Source organism: Drosophila innubila (assembly GCF_004354385.1).
Source record: "Drosophila innubila isolate TH190305 chromosome 3L unlocalized genomic scaffold, UK_Dinn_1.0 0_D_3L, whole genome shotgun sequence".
Lineage (NCBI taxonomy): Eukaryota > Metazoa > Arthropoda > Insecta > Diptera > Drosophilidae > Drosophila > Drosophila innubila.
Window position 1 is genome coordinate 20533693 of NW_022995376.1, and position 21270 is coordinate 20554962.

At 37.1% G+C, this 21270-nt stretch overlaps 4 protein-coding genes across 8 annotated transcripts in view; 1 reads left to right on the forward strand and 3 right to left on the reverse strand.

The window, feature by feature from the left end:
* Positions 1–12185, reverse strand: part of LOC117788628 (rab11 family-interacting protein 3) — a 48283-nt gene extending 36098 nt beyond the window's left edge. For 3 of the 5 annotated variants that reach the window (XM_034627454.1, XM_034627453.1, XM_034627452.1), the window contains exon 1: positions 11496–11628. The gene's annotated coding sequence lies outside the window, so the exon portion shown is untranslated. Of the gene's footprint in view, positions 1–11495; positions 11630–11696 lie in introns of those variants that run through there. The other 2 variants (XM_034627450.1, XM_034627449.1) reach the window with 2 other exon arrangements.
* Positions 12186–12351: 166 nt separating this feature from the next.
* Positions 12352–15754, reverse strand: LOC117787725. Its single transcript, XM_034626325.1, has 3 exons — positions 15450–15754; positions 14476–14903; positions 12352–13892 (listed from the first exon to the last, which is right to left on the reverse strand). The coding sequence occupies exons 1-3, from the start codon at positions 15660–15662 to the stop codon at positions 12479–12481; spliced, it is 2055 nt and encodes a 684-aa protein (XP_034482216.1). The 5' UTR covers positions 15663–15754; the 3' UTR covers positions 12352–12478.
* A 241-nt stretch (positions 15755–15995) lies between these two features.
* On the reverse strand, positions 15996–18277 carry LOC117787175 (dihydrolipoyl dehydrogenase, mitochondrial). Its single transcript, XM_034625625.1, has 4 exons — positions 18077–18277; positions 17225–17752; positions 16282–17160; positions 15996–16219 (listed from the first exon to the last, which is right to left on the reverse strand). The coding sequence occupies exons 1-4, from the start codon at positions 18113–18115 to the stop codon at positions 16154–16156; spliced, it is 1512 nt and encodes a 503-aa protein (XP_034481516.1). The 5' UTR covers positions 18116–18277; the 3' UTR covers positions 15996–16153.
* Positions 18278–19068: 791 nt separating this feature from the next.
* Positions 19069–21108, forward strand: LOC117788281 (mediator of RNA polymerase II transcription subunit 19). Its single transcript, XM_034626999.1, has 3 exons — positions 19069–19803; positions 19862–19979; positions 20035–21108. Exons 1-3 carry the CDS (start codon positions 19366–19368, stop codon positions 20496–20498), a joined length of 1020 nt encoding a protein of 339 aa, XP_034482890.1. The 5' UTR covers positions 19069–19365; the 3' UTR covers positions 20499–21108.
* Positions 21109–21270: the final 162 nt, after the last annotated feature.

Sequence of the window (21270 nt, forward strand, 5' to 3'; positions counted from 1 at the left end):
GAAGCCACAAAAATGCAACGCTTTCACAAACCCTTTTATTCACTCAATCTCTCTCTCTCTTTTTCCCTATTTTTGACTTAAGATGTTAGCTTTCTACTCATGCGATACAAACAATTGCATGGCTTCAATAATAAGATTTTTTTTAATTTGCGCTAAAACTTATTTACTTAAAGCTCTCAACAAAATTCAATAACTTTAATTTAGTGTATCTTAAAATACGAGCTCTCTAGCACACATGTTTTAAATAAAATGTATCTGGAAAAGTTTATTTATATTAAATTATATGTATTACTTGGAAATATTAAGCTTAAATCTTACAATCTTTGCGTAAAACTTTCAAATTATTGCAAACTTAAATAATAACTAATAATGTCATTATTTGTAGTGAATAATAAAACTGCTTTGTACCTCGTTCTATAATTATTTTAAAATTTTCATACTGCCAATTCAGCTGTTCCCAACACGTTTCTAATTACAGGTCTGAAAAATGGGTAGTAAAATACTTGTGTTACGAAACGCAAGTCAATAATAATAACAACAATGTATATAATGACCAGCACCCAATTTTAATGCAAGTGCAACAGGTGCAATACCAATAGTAGACCATAAAAAAAAAACAGAAAAGTAATCAAACGGAAGTGGTCAACCAAAAGCATAGCAAGTAACTCAAATGGGTCGAGGTTTGTTGTGGTCACTTCCTGGTGGACTTGTGTACTCAGATATTAACAGTACAATTACAATAAAACCCGCCATTGAGTGTAGGGAAAAAGGAGTTCAGGCGACATTTTTAGAGACCCATTTGTAAGCACCGCTAAGTACTTTATAATTGTTGTTGGTTACTTCTTATTCTCCCAGATAAAATTAGGTTTTCTTTCCTTTCACGCTTTCATTTGGTAGAAAGCAAATAGACAGACGAAAATATGGAAGAAGTGGGAATAAAAGTATAAATACAATGGTCTGACAGATTGTAGATACAAGTTTGCCTGTAATGATTGATTGATATGTCAGGGCCGTTAGTTGTCATTTGGTTCTGAGAAGTAGGTCAGTGTTATCATATTGGGTGTGTGAGATACAAAAATTATTACCCGTTATGGATAAAACTTATAATTGGCCGTTTGGTAAGGTAAAAATTATGGAAATTGTGATTTTAATATGAAAAATAAAACTTATAATTGGCCGTTTGGAAACGTAAAAATTATTGAAATTGTGATTTTAATATGAAAAAAAGTAAACAAAAAGAAGCATATTATTTTATTCGTGTATATCATTTTCATATAACATATTATCTGAAATCTGAATCAATTTTACATAATTTATCACGTCTTGTTTTAATTCTTTGTGTTATTATCCTAAATCATAAGAATATTTACATTTTACCTTTAAGACTCGCACCTGAAACTAAGTATATCATATTTCTTAATTGACACTCATTTAAAGCAATCTAAGACTAAGGACTACGCCTTTTTTTTCGAATTCTTTCTTTCTTTTTGATGGTTTACTTCCAAGTACTTTTATTCTTTATTAAGAAAAAAAAAACACGACCTATCAGCGTTCTTTAAGTAGTATAATCTTCAAGCATCATTTATATCACACAATCTATAATTATCCGGTGTTGGTTAACTTCCAAGTTCTGCTCTGTTTAATAATTTTCTTATAGTTGATAGAAATCCCTTAACCTCAGCTGAACTTCATCGCATGACTATTTTCTCTTGAAATATAATAATACAATAAAACAAACAATAAACAATTGCATTACAATTATAGGAATTTGTCATAATGAGGCAACATAAAGAGCTGTGATTAAATATTGATTATCTGACTATATCGGCAATTACAGAAAACGTTTTCAACTGGAAAAATGTGCAATAATGATAAATGATTATTACATGGCAGAAGTTCAAAACGAAAGCAAATAGAAATGAATGTCAACAACAACAAAACAAACAACAAATACAACTGAGCAAACTGTTAAAGCCAACAAAAAGTTAAGTTTTTATGCTTTTGACATTTGACCAAACAGCGAAAAGGTGGAGACAAAGGTGTATATGGAGAACGAGAAGGTGGAGTAGAGGGAGGAGGGTGCAATGAACTCGGAACCGAGTATCGACTCACAATCGTCGGCGTGACGACAACTGCAGTGAAAAATCGATGATAGAAAGTTGGCGAAAAACTTATGCAATTGACTTTTTCTATGCATAATCAAACGGAAAGAGGGCGTGTGAGCTTGTCAGCCCCTTTGCGTCCCGTCAAAGTTGACTGCTATGGCACCTCAACAATTGCCAGTCACTTTTGACATACCCTACACAGGTTGCGGTACTATAGGACATAAGAGTATTTTAATTAAATATTATAAATATTTTATTAATTTAATAATTAATATTTGAATATTTTCATACATTAAGAAGTTGTCTGTCGATACACATATAGAATAATACCACAGTCATTCGATAAATTTAAGATGGTAAACAAAATGATATTGCCAAATATGGAATATCAGACTTAGGCAAATTGCATAACTTTTGATTACTTTTCAGAAACTATGCATATCTGAAGGAAAACAAACTTTTACAATAGAAAATTGAAGAAAAGTCTTTGAAACTATAATCAATCCTTGTAGGGTATTTTAGCTCTAGTTTTTTCGTATAATTTATTTACAGCTAATAATAATATTGCCAATTCAATTTTATGCCATGTGTTGAAGTCACAAAACCAAAATTTCAGCTATTGCAACCTGTGTAACGACTGACAACAACAAAAACAACAACAAAAACAACAACAAAAACAACAACAAGTACAACAAACTGTGAAACTGTTTCGTGTACAGTTATCCAGAGTTGTAAAGATGCTAAGAGAGAGATAGAGAGAAGGAGAGAGTACAGGGGGCGGACGTGTGTCGAATTTATCTGTCATGCCTCGCAGCGATTCTCAGCATCTCCTCCTCTCCTCCCTCCTCGTCTATCGCTTCTGATTTTTCTACTTGCTTGCACTTCTCTGATTTGCTGATTTGTAATGCATTTTTCATGCAAGCTTGCAGAATTTGTTGTTGTCTCCACTTCTATAATTATAAATGTATTTCCCATGAATAGTTTTCCATTGTTTACAACTCCAACACATCATCATCATTATCATCATCATCTGCACCTGATATGCGCAATAAAAATAAAGAACTGTGTGAAAATTTTGCAAAAACAAAGACTCCAGAGATGTGAGAACTGTTTGATTAGCGTAAGCATCGTTAAATAGCTGTTTGCTCTGAGCTTAAAGCTGTTTTTTAATTGATAAAACTTTACCAGGTACTTAACTCTATTAATAGAGTTGTTAAACAAAATTACCAACATTTTTTTTTATATAAACTCTATTAGTTGTACAGTTTTGGCTTAAACTACATGTTAGCCTAACAGTTTCAACGGATTTACCGACAGAAGTTCATTAAATTATTATTCATTAAATATTAGTAAGAACTTAGGCTACGCGCCCCTATAGCTGAAAAAAACGGAGCTGAAAGCGGAGATGATAAAATCAAAAATGTTTGGTTAATAAAACCGAACTGAACGCTTCAATCTGCGCACTTTCATGAATGCAGTGTGTTTGATTTTTTTCTCTCAGCTTTCAGCTCCGTTTTTAGCTTTACTGGGCGCGGGCCTAAATGCTGTGCTCAAATTAAAAAGCTTTACTTGTTACAAAATAAAAGTAAACATGTAAGAATATTATTTTTTATTTAAGAAAACATATATATTTTGACAGATTTAACGAAAGCTGATTTTAATCAGAAAAGTTTTAGTAAATATTATATTAATTAATAATGAAGTTGAAAATCTCTTTGAAACTAGGAGTGTATGCTTCTCACAGCTTTGGATTAAATTACATCTAAAGTTCATAAAACAAAGCAGAAAACTGAATTTTAATTGATAAAATGAATTTTCAATTTACAATATTCTCATCAGGATTCTTAATTACAACTTTGCATGAATTATAAGAAATCAATTCAATCAGTTAAAGTTTCAAATTTCATCCTGAACCTCGTTTATAATTGTCTAGACATTTTAGAGCATTTGCCATATGCTACAGATCAACAGCACATGCCAGAGAACTCAATATTTGTTTAATTATAGCACAAGCAGGTCGTTTGTGGGGGCGTTTGCTATTTATTAGATGTTATCTGAGACTATAGCCAGCCAAATGGGCGCCCCCCCAGTGACTTTGACATGAGTCACAAACTTGAACTTGTCCGACTCAGCGTACAATAAATATTGAGAAAAACGAGTGTACTACATACAAATCAACATGAACATATATGTAGACAACATACATAAGCGTATGTATGTGCATATACTGGATGATGTCAAATTTACGACGGACCAGCGCTTTAATTTACTAATCAAGTGAACTGCTGAGCGATCTCTTTGGGTTTATTACGAAATGACAGTGCGAACAGCTGTGAAGTGTGAGAGTGAGGGGAAAAAAGGGAAGTGATGGCAGGGATTTGGGACAGTCTCTGTTTATGGATTACATGTGATGTTAAATAACAAACATAGTGGTGCAGACTTTGCCTAGACCTAAATAACTTAAATCTCGGACAGTGAAACGTTGGCGAAGGTGCGAGCAAAGGAGAATAGATAAATGTAGTGATGTTGAAAAATACACGGTAAAATGTTTGTAAAAATAAATTAAATAAGCACCAAATTCTAAAGAAATCAAATGCCAATAGAAAATACTTCTATAAAGTTATAAAAAATGAATGTAATGACAGTAAAACATTAGCGAAAAGATGAACAAAGAAAGCAGAAATAATGCCAATACATAATCAAATAAGACATTTCCACAATATTGTTAAATAAACACACATTCCGGTTATGAAAGATCTGTAAAGTTTACAGGTCAAAAACTGTTAAAAAGAAGAATAGGAAACAAAATCTCTAGTTAAAAGTCATTCACAATAAATATAAGCACACATTCCAGTTATGAAAGATCTGTAAAGTTTACAGGTCAAAAATTGTAAATTTTTCGTTGGCATGAAATAAGCCGAGTTTAGAGAAGAATGTCTTCAATTAACTGTCAGCTGTTCTGGTATTTTAATGAGCCTACAAGCTATGATCAGGCACATGGCTAAGTATCCCATTCCATAGGCATAAGACGTGTAATGCGATGGCATTATGAAACCACACGAACTCTGTCTCTGGCGAACAATCATGGGACTAGCCAAGTTTGGGCATGTAATTCAAGTGCCACAAGACAAGACACCGACAACAAAAAGAAGAAGAATCAGAAGAACAACATGTGGCATGGCACACGCGATTTGGTTTGGTTGAGATATGTTGAAATAGGATTGGGTCGAGTATAGTGCATAATTCAAGTGAAGCAAATGCGAGAGAGAGATACTCACAAAGTCAGTAAGAATTCTATTGAAATTCTCAAATAAGACGGGGCGTTGAGAGAGAAACCTTTTCACAAGTGTCAGTTTTTGGATTCTACCTACACAAGATGCAAACAGCTGCCAAGATATTTTGCCGAGAGTTCAACAGCTGTTCCATAAACATAAAGATAAAAACTACGATAAGATAAATGAGTTTTAAATGTTGAATATATAAATCTAACCATGGATAACTGTTAGCATCTCCGTTATGTAATAGTGAAAAACTAATCAAGTTCTGGGGGTTTTCTGGCTTTTTGAACAAACGTGTTTTACGCTTAAATACATTAATTATATTTAACTGCAATGCACTTAAAGCCAACTACGTGCTCTTACTGCAAATATTTGCATACATTTTTACTAAGCACAAAAAATACTAAAAACAACAATGAAAACTTGTAGATAGAAAACAGACAGATTAGAATGTCAGCTGTTTATAACAAATGAATCTCTCAGCGTATTTAAGCAATAATTGCTATACAAATTCTTAATAACAATACTAACAATTATACAAAATTTAATTTTTTTAAAAAATTATATTAAAGCTGTTTTGATTGCCCTTCAAATTTGACAAACAAAACGCCCCCATTACACAAAAAAAATAACAAAGAGAACAACAAACGCCCCCCATTGAATAAAAAGAGTCAAAAACAATCACAGACCAAATAGATTACAACAATATTGATTAATTATACAACAACAAGAATAACAAAAAAAAAAAGAAAATGAGAAAAGGCATTGCGACACTCAAAGTGAAGAATCAAATGAAAAATAAATGCGGAAAATTGGGTCACTGGGCATGGAGAAAAACGTGTGGAAAATGCATAAAACGAATGTATGACAATACAAACTGTGGAAAAACTGTAGCAGAATTTCTACACAAAACTTTGACAACTTGAAATCCATTTACAGCTTGAAGTTGAAAACTTTTTCCAACGACTAATTGTATGACAAATTGTATGACAAAATATGTCTATAATTCAGATAGATGAAGGGCATAAACCTAAGTAATGTGAATGTAGGGTGCACTTCAATTAAGATTTTGTCAACTGAGTGTAGAAAATTCGCCGCCTTCAACTCTCATTCCTAAAATACGAAAATCCCATTTGCGACGCTTTGACATATTTTATTTTTATGCATCTTGAACTGTCTGCACCTCGAAGTAGACTCGCTATATTTTGGATCGTCTAGGCAAACTCGTGGATGCCACGCTGGCAGTTCCCGCTAATTTGTAGTCATCCTCAACTTCTCGACTGCCTTTCTCTCTCTCTCTCTCTCTCTCTCTCTCTCCGCCTCCTCCATAAACGCGGCAGCAGGTTTAAAATTCTTGAGGCCTACACTCAAGCGGAAGCCAAAGCGAAGCCAAAAAAAAAAAAACAAGAAAAAAATACTTGGCCGACTGCTTCTGCTGAATGAATAATGAGGCAGTCGTTGTTGGGGCAGGCAAAATACTTCTTCTACACTGCAACATCGTTTTTAAGTACTCAGAAGTACAGAAAAGAGTGCTCGACTAGGAGATGTCAAACTCGATATAGCACAGTATTCAGAAAGGCAAAAAGTCAAAGTTGATTAATACCCTCTATTTACTGAGTCTAATTTCCTAGGTTTTTTTTATAATCTTTTCATTATTAAAAAATTTACAGCTTATGTTGATACAATTCCAAACATATGTTATGTATACACATTTGTAAACCTGCATAAAAATAAGTAAAAATCAAGATAAATTTTAATACAGGATATAAGTCTTCTATTCAGAAGATACAGTCAACTAGTTATTTTAAATAATTCACTAATTTTTTTATTTTTGAAAATTATTTCAAATGTATCTCATTATTTATTTAAAGTTGCAAAAATGTGCAAAAATAATACAAAAAACAAAATATTTAATATATACATTTTTTTTTTATTGCAAAACAATTATTTGACTAGCTGTACAAAGTATGTAGGATAGGAGATATTCTCCACTTCATTTTTCATCAAATTCAAATCACCTACTTTAGGCTTTAATTACAGGGTATAAAAATCAATAAATTGCATTGTCAGAAGTGAATTACGAATCAATCTAGAGCTTAAAACTTCAAAAGAAGAGCAGAATTCAGTTGCTACCAAGTTTAAAGCGAAATTTCTCTTTGAAATTACTCTAAAATTGAGTTGAGCATTTTTTTTTAGACACAAACGCTTAAATTATAATAAATTTAAATTTAGAAATAAATTATTTGAGAGAATAATAAGATTGACAGCGACAACACACATAAATACAAAAAAGAAATACATTGAATCAAATGGAAATGCGGAAGTCTGCAACATGTACTTGTATCTATAAGATACATTACAAAAGATCCCAGCGACACTCGGCACACATGACAGAACAAAAAAAAAACATAAAAAAAACGAATGTATATATTTATTTATAAACAACAACAAAGTAGTCGACACCTGTTTAAAGACGTTGCACTTCTTTTCCGTTGTTTTGAGTTCTTTTCGTGTGTTTGCATTACAGTCACCGCAATTATTTATTTAGGCAAGCCTGCGGTTCCCTTCAAAGAAAGATCCCAGCATAAAAATTGTCGTCAGGCGTGTCTCAAGTAACAGACTGGGCATTAGACGTGCCTTTTAAGGGGAGGAGGTTCCCCTGCACTACCCTGACTAATCACAAAAACACATGTGCTGTTCAAATAGCCAATTCCCATTCCAATTGCACCTCTACTGAGCCAAGGCAGGTGGTAAATGCATTTGACCCAATTTCGGCTGACGGCTGCACTTCAACTTTCAACCAATTACAAGTCAATTGAAGATGTCATCATCTGTCTAACAAGCTACCATACAACTTTTAGCTTTCGTTTCTTTTACGTCTATCTTTTTTGTTTATTCACTTCTCTTCTCATCATTCACATTTTTGGTTGCCGCGCTTTTCTCATCTCATTCTTCTTCTTTTGGCAACTGAAAAATAACAAACAACTGGCACGAGTTCTCGTTTATAGGTAAACAACAAGTAAAAAGTTTAAAACAAAAAATCATTTCAACTCGTTTGCCTTGAATCGCATTGAAGTTCAAATCTGTAATTATATATTTAGCTGCAGCTTTTTTATTATATTTTTGTTTTTGTTGTTTCTTGCATTCATTAATGACTTGTTGTTTAACTTATATAAAATAAAAAAGAAAAGCGAAATTAAATCGACTGAATAATTGAATTGAACAGCAATTTGTATATAATTTTCCTCTGAATAATAATAATGACGTTCAATTTGAATGAATAATTAAATTGCACATCAATTTTTACATAAATTTCCTATGAAATTTTTTAATGCTTTTTTAACTATGTACTGTATGTTGATAATGTTTTTATTTTTTTAAAAGTAATGCGTTTCGTTATAGCAAAATAAATTTGTTTAAAATAAATGTTAAATGAATTGTTTATTGAACAGTTTGTATACAACTTTTATATGCAATTTTTTGTTATTTAATTTATTGTCAAACTATTTGAAGCCGACACAATAATAGAAATTTTATTTATATATATTGCTAATAGAAAAAAATAATATTAAATTTTTGGTTTAAATGTTAATGCTTTCAATTCCTGATGTTGTTTTAAAAAAAAATGCCAGTGAATAATGCAGAAAATTAATTTGAATTCAATTTGAGTAATTGAACAATTAAAAAAAAATTTCTAAGAAAATTGTAAGCCTTAAAATTTTGGAAGTGCCTTTCAAACTGTAGCTGGTCAAGTCGAAAGAACTCCAAAAATGCACTTACAATACAAAAGCCATAAACCAGAAGACAAACAAGTTAAAAAGACAAAACAACAACAACAATAAAAAACAAAACATGGCCAAGCCGCATAACTGTGCCAAGGCCCGGCAACAACAAAAACAAGAGCTACAACAACAGTGAATATTTTTGGGCATATGCAAAGTGCATAGTAAAGCAGAACCGTTAGACAACACTACAAACCAAACGAGCGAAAGAGATGCCAATAGCATTATCGTAAAGAGAGGTGGGTGGTGTAATGGGAGAGAAAGAGCGAGAGCGACAGAGATAGAGATATAGAGGGGTATATTGCAGCTGTAATTGTAGAGCGCTAAACAATGTTAATAGGGGCCAAATGGACTTGGTCGAAATGAAAAACTATCAAATTACAATAAGTAAGGAAAGAGCAAAAAGGAAATAAAATCCATACGCGTGTGATGCAATGCAAAAGGAGAAATAAAAGAAAATGCAAAAGAGCGTAGAGAGAAGCAGCTGCTGCTAATGTTTTTTTTATTGTTTTTGTTTTTTTCAGATTGCTGCTGCATCTTTCAGTGGGTCTCGCATTACCAAAATCGTGGCAGCCTCAAGTGTCTAGTGTCGCCTCAGTTTTTCCTTAGCCCGTCTGCTTCCTGTTGCATTATGCCGGGGCAGGTGGCCATAGCTACAACAAATAAAATACAACAACATCAAAAAATAAACAGCCGGAAACACTTGTACATGCTCTCTTTTCTCTTTCAATGCTCCTTTGCTCTCATTCTGACGCTCTCACTCTCATTCCCTCGCACTCTCTTGAACTGCTTGGATTTGCTGCCTGGTAGCAAAGTTCAGTTGCAACTTGCCACTTGCAATTACAACAAATGGATTAACAAAACTTCCTCAACTTTAAACAAAAAAGAGTAAGCTACATTAGAGGGCTCGACTAGCAAGATACCCTGTATTCAGTTAGGCAAATGTGTGTTTAGAAAGCAATCAGTATTTGAATGGTAGAATTTCCAGAACTACGGGGCAGAGCTTAATGTAAATACTTATTTATCTTAACTTGTTTATTTTAAATACTAAAAAAAAAATTAAATATATCCAATTAATAAATTGATATTTCCGTATCACAATCTTATTTTATTGATATTTTCTGCAGTCCAAAATGTAAATACCTTTATTATATATTATTGTTTGTTTGCTATATATACATACAATAAAATAAATGAACTTTCCTATCTATATTGACATAAAAAGTTAGTTAAATATATTAATTAGCATTTTTAGCATTTCTAAAAGTTTTCTAACTTTATACACCAAATAGCTAAAACTGTCTTTTAAAAAAAAGGTCAAATAGCAACCCTATTAATAAGCTTTTATTCCACATGCACAAACTTATTATACCCAACTTTTCTCTAAGCATAGGGTATAAAAAAACATAGCAAACGGCAAACACACAAAAACCTAAGCCAAAGAAAACAATAAACCAAACAAAAAGCGTCGACGTCGACGTTAGCGATGGCGCCAACTGGCACGATATGGCTAAGCCAACAACAACAACAACAACAATAACAACATTAACAACAACCACATTGGCATTAAAATGGCAAAAAAACAAACCAAATGCGAATTTCGCATTGGTGCAAATGTTACAACTACAACTAGTTCGCATACAGCAACAACAACAACTACAACAAGCAATTTGCTTAATTGCGCGTACAACAAAAAACAATAGCTTAGACAGCCAGCCAGTGCTGCCCCAACCATCTGCAGTTTGAGAATCAATAATGATAAATATTGCGTGTCAAAAACTAAGACAAGACAAATGGATGACAATGATAAGAAAATTAAATTTATATTTATTATTTTCTTAAATTTAAATATAATTGAAAATTAACTTGTTTCTCTAACAATTCTTTTTGCAAATAGATAAACAGACATATAGTTTGAAAGCCCAAAAACTTTGACTAATGAGAACTACACTAATGAGCATACAGTTCCTCTTAAATTAAAAAATTCGGATTTTTTAATGCCAAAAAACAAATCTCAAAAAAGCGTTAGGGAATCCTCTTAATATTCTTCCAAAAATTCTCTAAGGACTTTCTAACGTTATTTTTGGCATATTTTAAATGGATTTTTAACTATTTCTTAATTTATTATATTTCTATTAGGTTCTAAAATCAAGTTGAAAAAAAAACTCCTCAAATTTAACCTTTTTTAAAATTAAAAATTATTAGAATATGAATAATTAGTTTGTCAAAAAACTTTCTTGACCAACTGTATGTTAAACAGTCGACAACTGTTGCTTTCAAATATAGAATCTAAATTATGTAAAACAGTTAAAGAACAAAGCCAAACGCACCTGTTAAAACTGTTGGCCAAAATATTTAGCTTAGTACAAAAAAGTACCGTTAGACTTGGCGCAATTAACTAAATTTTTAAATGCATGCACTCCACACACACACACACACATATACGCACGCACACAGAGAAGGCGGCGCAACAGTTAGATTTTTTCTTCTGCCTTTTGTTATTTAGTTGTGTTGCTGTTGTTTTTGCGCACCTCTTTTTCGATCTGCTGCTTCTGTTTCTGCTACTGCGTCCAACGAACTTCTTGAACAACAGGTAGTTTTTCCGTATTTTTATTATTATTATTTTTCCTCGTAATTAGGTGTGTGTATGTATTTGTTGTTATGTATTTTATGTGTGTTGTCTGCTGTTTATAGCCAATGCCAAGAAGAAGATGGCCAAAAAACGTAAGTGCGTTGAATAGTTGTTGCACTTTCACTCAGAGCACTTTATTTTTTTGGCGTTCGTGCGGGCGATGTTGATATTTTACGCTTTGCGGCTTTTCAAATGAAATACACATTTAGGTTTTGTATTACTACGCGTGCGTAACGTTGGCAACGCATTTGCATACTTTTGATTAGGCTGTGATTTTCTTGCTGCACAAACACAAACACATACACATGAAACACAGGTAGAAGCGACAAAACGAGACGGAACGACGAAAAGCGCGCGCACATCCGAATCGCACAGTTTATTCAACGAAACTAGCTAACATTGCTGACAGTGTGACCGTGTCTGAGTACCTATAAAAAGAATACAAAATATCGATATGTTCGATACAACATAAAAATACTGAAAATACAAATGTAAACTGTGGTATATTGTTTGAATGTTTGGCGTGCTGTTTTGAATAAAATACCAAAGCACTTAAATTTGAATATATGACTTGCGTTTTGTTATTTTCCCTTTGAGGAGATACATTAAGTTAACAGGCGATTTTACAATTATAACACTATACTAAAAACAAATTGCAGGCGTTCATCACGCTGGGATCATTTAGTTTTCCATTTTTGTTGCCTCTGGCATTGCAATGGGCAGACTTTCCTCCTCCTCCTCCTCCTGTTGCTCCGCTGATTGCTCCACATCCTCATCGGTTTGGTCATTGGAGGATGAGCTGTTTTCATTATCAACTGAGGTGACATTAGATTTTTGTTTGTTGCGAACAGTGCTCGCTGCAACATTCACAACACTGGGGCTGCTGTCGTTGAAAGAACTGGCAGCTGCTTTATAGAAGGCACTGTTTGCCACACTGCTGACCATTTCCTGGTGCTTGCTAATCGCATTCACACGGTTCGTGACGGAAGCCAAGGCGCTGGGATTCGTGCTCTGTCCGTACTTGAAACCGGATATGCTATTCACCGAGTTCAAAGGCAACGTGGCCGAGAAACCAAATCCAGCACCATCAGCAGCTGGAGAAGCATTGCGTCGACCACGTTGATCGTATCTGTTGTTGTTGAGTGACGAACTCGGTGCACCGAATCCAATTTTGGGCACATTGAAGGTGTCCAGCTTGAAGACATGTCGGGAGGCAGCTTTATTGCGAGACTTTTCCACCCGCATCGACTGCACGGGCACAATGGGACGCTGGACAATTCTCCTCAAAGGCGGCAGACTTTGATTCATCTCCAGTTCTCCGGTTGCTGCCTCGCCAGCACCACCACCAACTGCACCGACGGCATTGACACGTCCCGCCTCCACACGTTGATCGTAGTGCGGCTGACTGTGGGCATTCACATCCGGATGGAGCACACCCTTGGCCAACCGCTGGCTAGCAGTTAGCTTGGAGTGCTCCGGCAGCAGCGGCGCCACATGGACTACGGCCGGAACATTGGCAAAGGTGCCAAGTCCCAGCCGCTGCTTCACCTCGCTCATCGTCTGCTGGGCAATCTGTCGAGCTTTGTCGGCACCCATTTCCAGCATATAGCTAAGCTCACTCCGGTTCGCCAGATGCATATCAATCTTTTCCCGTATCGGACGCAGATGCTCAATAACAGCTTCCGCAACGCGATCCTTGTACTTGGCCGTATCCAGTGAATTGGCCTCCTCAACAACAGTCGCAATGCTTGTTCCCGTCACATGGGCATGTATATTGATTAGATTACTGACACCAGGTCGCATGCTAGGATTGTAGGAGACATCCGATGTAAAATCTGTGATTGCCTTCTTTATTTTCTCTTTGATTTGCTCGGGGGAATCGCCTAAATTGATGGTGCCCTTGGGATTTGGATCGGACTTGGACATTTTCTTTGTTGTATCACGCAGTGACAATATTCTGGAGCCATCGTCCTCCTCAATCACGGGAGTACACACCGGAAACATTTCACCATAGCGTCCGTTAAAGTTGCGCGCCAAATGCTGCGCCAGCTGAATATGCTGCAGTTGATCGATTCCAACCGGAACATGGGTAGCTCTGTGATGGAAAATAATATTTAGATAAGATTGAAAAGTAATCTACGGCACGCCGAAGATTTAATAACCTTGCAGAGTTCTGTATGCAAATTTAAAATGTTTTTGAAAAATCATTCCTGTGACAGCTATATAATATAAAAGTCAGATTTTAGCTAAATTTGATCAGAATGTTTAAAACAATACCCTATGTAGAATTTGTGAGTTTGGTTGAAATATCTTAAGAAACAACATAATTTTTTATAATAATAGTTAATTTTCAAATTATCGTTCCTATGGCAAATATACAATATTACTTTCCGATTTCAAACATATTTGGTCAGATTGTACAAGACAATGTAAGATACCATTGTAACAACCTAATATTTTATAATAAAGGTTGACTTTTCATATCGCAACTATATTATATAGCAGGCCGATTTTAAGCAAATTTGGTCAGATTTGATAAGACAACACCAAATGCATATTCTGTGAGATTGGTTAAGATATCTCAAGAAACAACATGTTGAAAAACATATTAAACCTTAAAGTTCGACCTAATGCACGGATGTAATTACATATAGGAGTATTCTTCGAGCGTCTCTTACTTGTATAGCATTATGTCGGCTGCCTGCAACACCGGATACACATACAATCCCAGGGGCACATCCCGCACCTGTCGGGACTTCTCCTTGAATTGCGGCAGCTGCGCCAAACGCGGCATCGTCGTCAGTGAGCTGAGAATCCAATTGAACTCGCAGTGCTCCATCACCGCCGACTGTACAAAGAGTGTGCATTGAGCGGGATCCACACCACAGGCGAGCAGAGTGGCTGCCATGTTGAAGATATTGTCCCGCAGCAGGGGAGGATTATGCGGCATGGTAATCGAGTGCATGTCCACAATGCAAAGGGTTATATTATCGTGGGCATCCTGCATGTCCAGCCATTTACGCACTGCGCCCAAATAATTACCCAGATGCAGTGAACCTGTCGGTTGTATGCCGCTAAAGACTTTGCGGGGCCAACGTGTAGCGGTCTGCAATGGAAATGTAAGTTAGAAAACTGTACAGATTTCAGGAAGAGCCAGTATAATATTAACAATATGGAACACTTTCATTCGTAGTGCTTAATTGAGATAATGATTTACCTGCAGCAGGGTAAGCTACAAATTCCCTGTATAAATTTCATATTAGTTGTAAATAATTCTTCGCTGCTGTTAAATAATTAAGGTGAGATTTTCGCACTTAGTTTAAATATATATATTACATATGCTGAATTGAAACATGACGATTTCTGTAGCTCTGCGGAATTAGTAGCTGACTCTGCTGCATATAATTCATCTCATACAACTGAAAGTGTCCGCAGAAAATGCCAAACATTGAGTTCACCGGTGAAATTTACTATGGAGCTGACGAAAACGGACCGTTCTTTTTCTTCAGGTCCACAGTAAATTTAACACTGGACTCAATGGGATGAGTTCTCTATAGTGAAACGGCATAGATTTCATTCACCACATGCCATCAAGTCCGACTGGGAGCTGTTACATCACAAAAACACCACAACACTGTCCCCCAAAACTCACCGGCAGTTCAATGTCACTGGTGTGTGATTTCTTTGGTATCTTGTCAGCTGCATTTATTTGGGATGTAGCCGACAATGGGGCTGTACGTTCCCTGCTGGGAGCTCCAGAAGTTTGCAATTGATGGGCATTTAACAGTCGTCTGGCGAGCGACATTCGCCGTGTGATTGAATTGCAGGAGGCACTGTGGCAATAGATTTTACCAACGCGAAACATTGCAAGTGTTTTGGATTTTGTACTATTATATATTTTACTTAAATGAAAATTGAATATATAATCACACACTGGATAAAACGAAAAATTCTCCGAATCTGTTATTAAATTTTGGCATTTACAACAATTGTTTAAAAACGAACAGATGAGCAGATGTTATGTATAGTGTGACCATACACGATAGGCATTTTTGAAAATATTGACATATCGATAGCTGTAAACTGCGATGGTGCACTGTCAGACTATCGATACGTTGCGATAGGACATTATCAATTAGTAAAAGGCGCCAAGTTTCAAATTTAAAAGAGATTTTTTATTATACTTATTACAACGATATTCAATTTATTTATTTGCAATATATTGCAATTTATATATTTATCGGCGATGGTTCGTAACATTTGCACAATGAGAATTTTTTAAACTCGCGGAGACTTTTGTGTATCGAAATGTGTCGATTAGCAGGGAAAGAAAGGATGCCAGGATGCATTGGAGGTCTAGAAGTTAATGGGTTTGCCAAAGGCAGCCGCCACGTTGGCCTCACGTAAAGCCTCAGAGCAGGTCTGCAAATAGAAAGGAGTAGACTTAGTACGTCTTTTATGGATAGAAGGAATTGAAAACTTACTGGATGCGCATGGCAGACACGGGCAACATCCTCCGCAGATGCTCCATACTCCATGGCCAAGACGGCCTCGTTGATCAGCTCGCCGGCAGCGGGGCCAATGATGTGCGTGCCCAGCACTCGGTCAGTTGCCTTATCCGCCAGAACCTTGACGAAACCGTCGGTCTCGTTGTTCGTCTTGGCACGGGAGTTGGCCATGAAGGGGAACTTGCCCACTTTGTAGGCAACTCCCTCCTGCTTAAGGGCCTCCTCGGATTTGCCCACCCACGCGACCTCGGGATGCGTGTAGACCACACTGGGCACACAGTTGTAGTCAATGTGAACGTGACCGCCGTTGATGCCCTCGATGGTGATCATACCCTCATCCTCGGCCTTGTGGGCCAACATGGGGCCGTGAATGCAATCGCCAATGGCATAAATCGATGGCACCACGGTCTGGAACGTGGCATTAACAGGAATGCGACCGCGATCGTCCTTGACAATGCCCACACCCTCCAGGCCAAGGCCTTCGGTGTAGGGACGACGTCCCACGCTCACCAATAGCGTATCACACTGGATCTCCTCCTTGGCCCCCGACTTGGCATCCTCCACGGAGACGGAAACGCTGTTTCCATTGCGTGTGGCGCCCATCACCTTGGTGCCCAGCTTGAACTTAAGTCCCTGCTTGGCGAGTATCTTCTGGAAGGACTTGGAGACCTCGTTGTCAATGCCAACGCCGCCAATGGTGTCCATGAACTCAATGGCAGTGACTTCAGCGCCCAAACGCGACCACACCGAACCCAACTCCAGACCAATAACACCAGCTCCAATGACAACCATGTGCTTGGGCACCTGGGCGAGCTTCAAGGCGCCTGTGCTGCTCACAATTACTTCCTCATCAATCTGGAAACAAAAAATAAGAGATTAACAAGAATATTCTTTATTGTTTATTTTGTGGAGTGCTTACCGTGATGCCTGGGAAGGGAGTAACTTCTGAGCCGGTGGCAATCAGTATGTTCTTGGTCTTGACCGTTTCCGTTGTGCCATCGCTCTTTGTCACCTGCACCTCATTGGGATTGACAATGCTGCCAAAGCCCGTCAGCTGAGTCACTTTGTTCTTCTTGAAGAGCATGGCAATGCCTCCAGTGAGAGACTTGACTGCATTGCTCTTCTGTCCCATCAGCTTCTCCAGATCGAGTGTTACATTGCCGCAGTTAATGCCGCGACTAGCCAAATCTCCAGAGTGTGCCATGTGATAGTAATGCGAATTGTTCAAGAGCGCCTTGGAGGGAATGCAGCCAACATTCAAACAGGTGCCGCCCAACGTTGCCTCCTTCTCCACGCTCACCGTCTTCATGCCCATCTGGGCCGCCTTGATGGCAGCCACATAGCCACCGGGTCCGGAGCCGATCACTACAATGTCTGCTTCGTGTGTTGTGGAATAGAGGCGGGCATTTAATGCTCCCAAAATAGCTGCATTGGTGCGCAAATGCGTCTAAAAGAGAATGGAAAAACGATTTCAATTAGAACACACTTTGGTCACACTGTGTTGTTCTTTCTACTGTTTTGTTGTGTTTACGCTAATCGCAGACATTTAACAGACGTTCTTTTAATTATCGTTTAGCTGTATCAGCTGTTAATCAGCCTTATCAACAGCCTTGACATTTGCACACACACATGCACACACAAACACACAGCTTTGACGTCACATCATTCGACTATTGCATTTAATTCCAAAGTTATGACCTATTTAGGTTAGAATTGCATAACCCCCTAACAAGATTTTGTTTTTTGAAGGAGTTGCTGTCCTTGTTTATACCTTGGCCGCAGCCGCAGCTCTGCATAATGTCGACTGCATTGCGGGTTATAATTTAGTTTTATTCTCCGATATTTATAATCACAACAACTACTTTGATTTGAATAATTTTCAATGTTTGCCACTGAAAATTACACGGAATTTTGCTAGAACACGGCACAAACTGCAGATGATGACTGGGACAATATATATCGATAGCGGCGTCGTTTCGATGACACGCGTTATCGATAATGTAATTGCAGAACATCTGGTAAATACTGAACTAACTATAATGCGTTATTGGTCGCGTGTGGCCACACTGGAAAATTTTAATTTAGCTGAATGCAAATTTCAAAATGCAATACCTTTGAAATAAATTAATAATTTGATGAAAATTTTAAATTCGAAATAAGATAAAATTAGAGAAAACATTTTTATGAAGGTGTGAAGATCGTCACCCCAAGGGCAGATAAGTTACAAATTTAATTCCAAGAAATTATAAAAAATCGTCAAAAATTCTGCAACAATTTAAAAATTCTATCTTCAATATTAAGAAAACTTAAAAAACAGGTGAATTTCTTGTCTGCAAACAAATTAGCAATTTGATTAACATGGTACAAACTGCCAGACCGGGAAATTTTGCAGGGTGGCAGCATTTGGACAGGGTGGCAGCCTTCCACACCAGTTCTGTCAAGATTTTAGGGGGAACAATAGCTGATTCTGGCTGGAAAGCATTAAATATTTTTTTTTCGGGCTACTGTGGCACAGTTTTTCTAAAAAATTTTATAACAAAACTAAGCCGAATATACAAAATAACAAATGTAAAAATCTATTTAATAATGCAGTTTATTTGTTTCCTGAACATGTATTTAAAATAGCCAAATTTCTAGCTAATAGTAATTATGAAATATTTCTAGCAATCGAACTCTGAAAATAGCCAGATCTAGCTATAAAATAGCTAAGTTGGCAACAGTGTTAGTGTGTTTAGTTGCTCGCTACGCGAACACAACAAGATGGCGAGAGTTTAGTCTGCAAATTGAGTAGAAAAAATCGCAATAAAACGTGCAAAATAATAGTTGAAATCGAAATAAAAGTGTTAAGCGGCCGCAGTAGCGCAAGTCGAGCATATATAGCTCGCTTTTTGTGAATGCGGCAGCGTCTGCAAGCGAGTTGCGAAAGTTGCTGCGCTGTCTGGCCTTGTTGTTTTTGTTGTTGCTGCTGCTGCTGTTGCTGCTTTGTTGTTGTTGTGTGTGTGTGTGCCTAACTGAACGTCTGCCTCTGTTCCCGCTTCCCACCCCCGCCTTCGCCTGAAAATGATGAGCAACTACGGCAATATCATGATGGACTCACCGAGATCCTCGCCGCATGGCGGTCGATCTCCGGTTGTGGCACGCCAGGATTCATCGGGGACACTGAAGACAACAATATCGTTGGGTAAAACGCCGACAATAATACATACAGGTCCATTTTACTCGATGAAGGAGCCGCCGGCGAAGGCAGAGCTGACTGGTGACAAGGATCTCATGACGGAATATGGACTGCATCATACGCTAACAAAATTCAAGGAGAAGAAATTCAAAGAATCGTTGGCGTCCTTTCTGCCCAACATACCCGGCATCAATGACCTCATCACGCATCCCGTCGAGAACAGCACACTGCGCAGCGTTATCGAGAAGCCACCAATTGGCGGCAAGGAGCTGCTCCCGCTAACTGCAGTGCAGTTGGCCGGCTTCCGTTTGCATCCAGGACCGGTAAGTATCTGTAAGATCTACCAAATATTTCTTATAATCTTATCAATGGTGTCCACAGCTGCCGGAACAGTATCGCACCACATATGCCACACCTGCGCGTAAACACAAAAACAAGCACAAAAAGCACAAACACAAAGACGGAGTCACCACTGGAGGCACTGAGTCAACGCTGCTGGGTAAGCACATCTCCATATATAATCTTGTACGACTTATTCTCATCTGAATCTGTAGATTCCGCTGGCCTGGAAACGTACGAGAAGAAGCACAAAAAGCAAAAACGCCATGAAGATGACAAGGAGCGCAAGAAACGCAAAAAGGAAAAGAAACGAAAAAAGAAGAATCAAAGTCCTGAACCTGGAGCTGCCCTAGGAATGGGTCTGCCCAGTGGAGGAGGAGCAGCTGTTGCTGCTGGAATGGGTGGACCAGTTATGGGCGCTACAGCTGGCGGCATGTCGAATCCCATGGGATCTGGCTTAGGCGTCGGTATGAATACAGGCATGGGCTTGAATAGTTTCCCGCCATCAATGCAAATGCAACAACAGCTTCCCATGCAACATCAGCAGCAGCAACAACAACAACAAATGCCCAGTGGAGCGCTATTGGGATCTGTGCTGGGCAGCAGCGGAGGTGGACCTGGAGGCAACACCAACAGTGGTGGTGGCGGTCCAGGCAGCTTACTAATGTCACAGTTTTAGGCGAAATCCATTAGTTAATAGACTTGGCTCATTACCTCTCTCACACAGACACACACACATGCATACACTCAGATTTATAGCCCACTTCACCTAAAAACAAACAAAACAAAACAAATGTGTCCAACAAAATATGCACACTTTAAATGCAATTTCTCGATAAAGTTTCGTGTCTAGTTCTTAATTTATGATTATTGTAAAATAGTTTAAATTGTAATTAGCCAACTTTTCGTTCGTTTTACATTGCTAGCTTAATGAGATTTATTTAATGCAAATTATGGTACAAAATGCAAAATTTTCGATCTAGATTCCAGTTAAAACCCCCAAGGACCACCTCTGTACACATACATATTACTATATTATATATATATATATACAATTATTAGCATGCAGTTAAATTATCAAACATCAAAATTTTAATTTTTGCTTAAAATTTAGTGTAGCTACAGTATTTTTCTTTGTTTGGAATGGTTTGTTCTTCCAGCATGTTTGTATAAAAAAAAAAGAAATAATGGAAAAAGCTGAGATTCAACAAAACAGAAACCTGTACTATAAGTAATTAATTGTATTTGTAAGCGCCTATTACAATAATAAACGGCATAGAAATGTAACAGAAACAATTTGATTACTTGTTTATTTTTGAACTATTTTGATTCAAAAATTGGCGGTCATACAAAAGTTGGCAGCGCTGTTGCAACAGCTGCGGCTGGAATGTACTTAAAAATCCCAAAAATTGCAGTAGTTTTTTCACATAACTTGCCAGCTGATGGATTGA